General features: G+C 38.6%; 1 protein-coding gene across 1 annotated transcript in view; it reads right to left on the reverse strand.

The window, feature by feature from the left end:
• Window positions 1–4502: 4502 nt before the first annotated feature.
• LOC138000321 (uncharacterized) overlaps window positions 4503–7500 on the reverse strand; it is a 15182-nt gene continuing 12184 nt past the window's right edge. The window contains exon 6 of the mRNA XM_068846639.1: window positions 4503–7229. Coding sequence (XP_068702740.1) covers window positions 7188–7229 — 42 coding nt within the window. The 3' untranslated portion in view covers window positions 4503–7187. The remainder of the gene's footprint in view (window positions 7230–7500) is intronic.

Here is a 7500-nt window from a genome sequence, read left to right on the forward strand (position 1 = left end):
CTTGTTTTGGATCGATCGGAGTCGCGACGCTGGCTTCCGTCTCCTACCTTGTCACTATATTATGAAGGAAGGTGAACGGGGACCATTTTCCCCGAAACTTCGTGTACGTATTAAAGACAACAACAGCTCACCACATGGTAAGTTTTATCGATTTTTATTTCCATTTTCTAGCAATTTTTCAGACCTAAACTTCGCCTCATATGTTCTCTATATTTTAATACCTACGTGACGCACACAGTGAGCCTGGGTTACCTGTGTTCTTTCTTGCGAGCTTTCCCGCACGAAAGGTCGCCATTGTGAACTCAGTGTTTTTGGCCACTTTCGATATATCAATATTCACACAATGGCTACGAGTCTTTATGGTTAAATTTAAACATTGTTTTGTTTATAAATCTCCGTTGAGACTTGTGAGACAAAGAAAACAGAACTGAGCCGTGAAATTTGACCATAAAGCATCTTGGCCATGCCTGAATACGAACATCGAACATGGCCAATGTTGTGTTATGCGCAGAACCGGATGTGCAGTGCAATACTAGGGAATCACCTTAATGATCTCTGCTAATTGATACTTTCTGTTCTTTGTTGAAAGGGGACTTTAAAGATGCTTTGAGAACTAATGAAAACACAACACGAGGAGAAAAAGAGCCATTGGAATCAAACCAAGCGAAAAACAGAGAAATGCGAAATTCAGATCACCTCGTGTAGTTAGGATTAATCAAGAATTAAACATCTTTATCACCCTGTGAACTAAGTAAAAAAGTAAAGAAAAGTAAACATATTTAACGTCGATAACTCGTAACAGTAGGGAGCTTTAGCAACGACAACGGCGACGGCAACGAGAACGTCACAAATTTGCATATTTAGTGGAAAAAACAACAGCTTTGCACGCTCTGCACGTGCGTTTTTCATTTTTGTCCATTTCTTTGCCGTCGCCAGCAAAACAACAACGTGAAAGAGCCAAATTTGAAGTTTTATTGAGGACGTCAGCACTTGGAGATAAATTTTCATTTTCTCCCCTAAACTAAGCGTGACTCATATCGGTTTCATTCTTGAGGGACTGCCACACCATTGTCATGTTTAAGAGCTTGGACTAGTCGCGAAGTGATTACAATAACGCAAATTTATGTTTTGAGTTGACGTTCTCGTTGCCGTTCCCGTTGTCGTTGCTAAACCTCCCTAATAATTCAACTGACAAATCTGAGGTAGACGTGGCGCTCATTTTACTCCCCCTTCTCCATCAGTGCTCAGTTTTACGGGTATTTAAAGCTACTTAGCTACACGGTGTCCAGATCTCAAATACTCTTAGCTGGAACGAACACATCGACTATATCTCAAGGAAAGGATCTTCCTCCCTAAATCTACTTAGACGAAACCTGTATAACTGCTCACCTGAAGTCAAAGCCCGAGCGTATCTCAGCCTTGTATCTCATCCTCTGCTATGCTAGCTCAGTCTGGGACCCATACACCAAACGCAACTCTGATAAGCTCGAGAAGATCCAGAGACGCGCTATCCGTTTTGTATTTAACACCTACTCATGGCAACAAAGCGTGTCAGCATTATCGCAGAAACTAAAATGGCCAGACCTGTCATCACTAAGAAAACGTGACCGACTGATCTTGATCTTGATGTTTAAAATTTTAAAAGGCCTGGTTGCTGTACTTTCCTGTGAAGGTCATCTTTCGGCAAAAGTCGTTTCCTTGAATTTAAAAGGGGGATCTGTTTCGCTTTCATTTTTTTCCTTGCTTTAGTAAACGTTCGAGCTACTGAAACACCAGGGAGCGGGGCTTGAAAACGTATCAAGAAAAAATTGGTAGTGGCTCATGCAGTGATCACTGCAGGATTTCATTATATGTTGGAAAAACCAAATAAAACGGTTTTTAACAATAGCAAGTAGAATGTTTGAAATGTTTACTCTTAATGAAACTGCTTTAAACAATACTAACATCGGTGGATGGTTCTTCAGTTCTTCAGTTTTATTACTCGGTAAAGCTTAAGTTGCTATACACCAGGATAAAATGAAAAATAACAAGCAAACAAATCTAATGACAATAACAACAATGACAATAATTAACAATTATTGGATGAGGTTGAGCATGTTAGCGATAATTATCAAGGCCAAAGTTTGTGTTATCTGCCGAAGCCGAAGGCTGAGGCGGATAACACAAACTGAGGCCTTGATAATTATCGCTAACATGCGAAAACCGAATTCAATAATTGTTTTATTATGCATATTCCTGAGCTGAGCTCCGCTATGACAAAACTGATCAAATTGCTGGTTAGTGTGTTAGGTGACGTCACTTCTGCATGCATAAAACTATTGTCTGTAGGTATGACGTCAGTTCTACATATATAAAATCTATTATTACACAATGCTGATGCTATCACAATTTTGATTGGCTAAAAGCACCCCGCTAATTCTAGATGGCGCTGTGTCATCGCGTCACATCTACAGACACTGGCATTTATGCATGTACGTATGACGCGTTTTTGCAGACAATGAAGTTTTGTTTACATCTCGATATCGGCAACATTTTTCATAAGACCGTACCACTTAACTTTAGAATTTTGTTCAAAAGTTTCAGTTCGATTCAGTTTTTCCTGAAACGTTTTCAGATGTTTTAGGCTTAAATCCTTTCTGTAAACCTTTTGAATTCCGCTTTACATGTTATTCACGGCTGTCATTAATAAAGATGTTTACAATGAAACGTGTCATTGCGTGGCTTACTTTGTTGTTGTTCTGTGAAATGTCTCAACGCTTCTACATTTATAATTGTATAATAAAACAGTTATTGGATTCGGTTTTCGCATGATAGCGAAATTATCAAGGCCGAGGTTTGTGTTATCTGCCGAAGCCGAAGGCTGAGGCGGATAACACAAACCGAGGTTTGTGTTATCGGTTTGTGTTATCCGCCTCAGCCTTCGGCTTCGGCAGATAACACAAACTTCGGCCTTGATAATCCTCGCTATCATGCTCAACCTCATCCAATAATTGCTTATTGTTTGTAGGTATGACGTAAGAGAAACAGAGCAAGCAAGAATTAGCTGCGTGCTTATAGCCAATCAAAATCGAGCTGGTGACACCAATGTATAATAATACTTATTGCTACTACATTATAAAAATTCATAATTAATCATATCAAGTTGAGATCTAAATTGGGAAACGGACGTAGAGTGTACAACGAGCTGGGAGCAGGTTCCAGTCTATAACAGTTCTGGGAAAAAACGAGTATTTGAAAACAGTGATGGAGAAAAAGTGTTCAATTTAAAATCGTGTTTCCTTCGAGTGGCCGTGGTGGAGCGGGTAACGTAATTCTAAAGTGGATACTGATAAGACCAGCCGTTTTTGCCAATGTTACCGAATTCTAATAAAAAAAACTTTTATTCGAACCTTAAAGTCTTACCTAGAAAAAAAAATATATTGTCATAATGGTGTCCGTCTAGTTTAAAGGAGCAAGGATGGCACTGTCGGTTAGTGCGCGGCCTTGGTGCAAGAGGTCCTGAGTTGGATTCCCGGATCTCGCATCCTTGTTTCGACTTCTTTCCTTTCCGAAGATAGGGGTGAACATCAGACTCTGACAGTTTGGAGCCATATAGATAGTAAGTATGCTTGAGAGGTGATTTCTTTTTGGTTATGTGGAGAACACGGCACTTAGAAGGATTAAAGAACAGTTTCCCAGTAGAAGACCAGGTAGAGAGTTTGTCCAAGTCAGATTGTAATTTTAAAGGACAGTCATCGGAGGTAAGTTGAAGGTAAATAGCGCAATCATCAGCAAAGAGGCGTACTTTAGAGGCAAGACCATTTGGTAAGTCATTGATAAATAGCAAAAATAAGAGAGGTCCTACAACGGATCCTTGAGGGACTCCTGGGGTGACTGTGAAAGATTGTGAATGCTTACCACCTACAACAGTCACTTGAGATCTACCGGTTAATAGACTTCTGAACCAAGACAGCAGTTTACCCCTGATACCATAGTGTGCCAACTTAGCCGCTCCGGACGGAATCAAAAGCCTTGAAAAAATCCAAGAGCACCACGTCGGACTGGCCTCTGTTGTTTAGGGCGGAAGCAAGATCGTGGATAATGATAATCAACTGGGACTCACAGGAGTGAAATTTTCTAAAGCCATGTTGGAATATGGTATTTTAGTAGGGATATTTTCCTAAGCTGTGAATGGCCTTCTGTTTTATTTCACGTTCATCGTGAAAAAACTATCGTGATTCTTCCTTGAGATGTGTTTACAGTCTGTACAGGCCGTTAAAATTTTATCCGTTAAATGAGAATTGCGTAGTAAAGTCAATTTAAACTGTTACACAGAATTTTCTGTTTAACAGTTTTAACCGTCACTTCTGATGATGTATGCTGCAACATACGAAACGTCAAGTATAAAATGAAAATGTTTGTAACCGCTGTTTGTTTTCTTTTCCTGTTGAAATTGAAATGGCCAAAGGACAAAAGTATTTAGAAACAATTTTATTGACAAAAATAATAGTAAATGACAAGATTGACCAAATAAAGTGGTATATGAAAGAGCAAAATTCATTCATCTCCAAATGTAGACAACGGTCACTGTTAAGAGTCAATCAAATGTTCTACATTTATGCAGTTAGCTATTTTAATTAATTTTGTTTGCATTAAATATCGTAAATTATATTATTATCCTTGGCAATTGAGATAACATGAGCTGCTTGACTGCGTCTAGAGACTCATATCTAAGACCAAATTAAGGAATCGCAACAAAATTAATTTATTTGAGTCGGTAAATATACTGGAGAAATGTGGCAATTGTCTTTACGTAGAACGGCACAAAAACATTTTACCTTTTCTCTCTCTTTTAAAGTTGAAGAAATAAGTTAATAACCAGTTTCTTTAATTTTTGGCAAAAAGCAAATATTCAGCCTAACGTTCGTTGTCTCAGTTTCAGGGGCACCCAACGAATCTGTTCCTCACATTATCTGTTCCCCAGAGGAATCTTGCTGGCTGGCAAAAATGCAGGTGTTTCGATGAGCTGGCTGGGAAATTTATTATTGATAGAGGTTTTTCCTGGGAATTACTGACTTTTTCTAGCATTTCAACCCGAGCTGGCTGTAGAAACTCTGAAGACTGAAGACGACTAAAAAAAAAAAAAAAAAAAAAAAAAAACCCTTACTTATCCCAAAGAGTAGTCACAGGCATACGACGGCTGGTCAGAGTGATTGCACTTGCGGAAAAAACCTGTTTTGTCCCGGTTTTGTCGCTTTTGTAAGGTCGTTTTGGATCGAGGGATTTGAAAGTGCGCGGAATTCCTGGCTGGGAAATAAATTTGATCAGCTGGCTGGGAAACCAACCAATTTTATCTAGCTGGCTGGGAAATTTCTTGTGTGTCTTGCTGGGAAAAAGGAACAGATAATGTTTTCCCAGCAACACTGAAAAACACCTGAAAATACCTTAATAACATTTATTTTCATTAACTGGGGTATAATAATACATTTTACAACAAATTGGTCGTTGGGTGCCCCTGTCTTTTGTTGTAGACGCGATACATTCTGGGCCTAAATAAGTTATAATAACTAGCCTTGTGTGATAATTCTACAAAATCTAATTTATATGAATGTATAAACAACATAGTTAAGTTAATCTGTACAGGAAACACCCGCATATAAGAACACTTTTTTTCAGGTTTAAAGCTGATCGTGTCCTTATTTGAGGGGTGCTTAGTGAGAAATCAGCCTGAAAGTGTTCTTAAAATGTTCTTAAACTTGGTTTCAGAAATACTTCAAATTATATATTACTAGAGGTTTAATTAACATACAATGCTGTTTTGTAATAGATTTTATAGTTTGTAATGGTCCTGAACACCATAGTAGTTTGATATAAGTTACTGTACTGTATTGTCTCCTTATCCTAATACCCTTTCCCTTTGTATTAAGAATATGTTTTAATTATCAGGATGAATTTGTTATTATTTGTGTGGTACTTTATTGGCCAAATTTCAGCCAGATGTTCTTCATCCACTTGTTCTTATGTGCGGGTGTTTACTGTATATGCAATGCATGGATAATTAACAGCAGCCTTTAGGCATCACTCTTTTATGTACACTCCAGGATAAGATATCTCGTCCAATATATACAGGGGTGTTTTCGCTTGACGTCACGGGCGATTCTTAATTTTGATAAGGAAAAAATACAAAAAAAAAAAAAAAAAGAGAAGAAAACGACCATCTTGATGGAGACGACACCCTAATTGTTTCGATAACCTAATTCAGCGTTTGCCGGACATGCGAACTAAAATTTCTCATTAACCTAACTTGAAAATTAAAGCTACTGAGAAATTTTTACCTCCTCTTAAGGGTGTAGATCCTTAACTACAAAACCATTGCCATGCCGGGGGAATTCAAATGATAATTTCTCTCATCCCTTTAACTGGACGATTGTTCTTTTTGGCTAAGTGTGTGCTAATGAACATCTCTTCCTCTGGTTGGAATCACAACCATATTTGGTGAGTCACGCGGCCAAAACAGACGTAACCGAAAAGGTCGGAGAGTTTACCCTTTTCTACTCTGAAAACTATGGCAACAATACAAAAACACTCCAATGTAAAATCTATAGGATGGCTTTAAAGAAAATTTATTTTTCAAGGCAGTTATGACGTCATAAAGCCTCATTTCGATAAACTTTCTCCTTTTTGGTGTGCAAAGACAGATATGAACAATGATAATTGGTTCCGTTCAGATGAAAAAGATCACTGCTTTGTTTCTTTTCCATAGCGTTTTTAGGTATTCATTCAAAACGTTACTTCAAAGATCCCCCTCCTCATACTAAGCATTTCGCATGGCCTGAAAATTGCTCTTGACTTAATACAGTCCTTAGCAACCACTGTCTTTCTGTAGTTAAGTTCAGACCCCCCTTAAGGAACACCAAAGTTGTCACCCAACAACTATAAGTATGAGCGCCTCGCTTTTTATCAGGTGTCGCCGGCGAACGATAGAAATGGAAAAAGTAAACATCCACTTTTCGTTTTTGGACATAGGGCTTCAATATGGACAGCTCATTCTGCTAAAATGCTAACATTTGAAAGCTGCCTCCCGGTTTGTCAACGGTGTTCTGTATCTACGTATGAGCGCTAAGTTAACAGTTAAATCAGTTGTGACCGAAAAAAATACAACAGCTGTAACAGTGCCAATCCATGTTCACAATCCTCTGTTAATGTAATTAACCTTCTTGCACTTCATCCGCATCACCACGCATTGAACTCTGGTGAAAAAGACAGCGAGCAATGTAAAATACATAGGCTGAGCCCTTCGTTAAAAAGCTGGCCAACAACTCCAACAACCTATCTGTATTCACATTCATGCCAGTTTTTGATTCGGCCGGGCTGCGTCTCGTCCGTTGGCTCTCTGCGGGCAGCTAAGAGGGCCAGGACGAAGATGACCAATCAAAAAAATTAAAGGATTCCAAAATTATGCGAAAACATTTTGCCCGATAATGTTCTGATTAACAGATAATGTGTTGATTGTTTTTGTTT

This window comes from Montipora foliosa, chromosome 4 (genome assembly GCF_036669935.1).
Source record: "Montipora foliosa isolate CH-2021 chromosome 4, ASM3666993v2, whole genome shotgun sequence".
NCBI classification, from domain to species: Eukaryota; Metazoa; Cnidaria; class Anthozoa; order Scleractinia; family Acroporidae; genus Montipora; species Montipora foliosa.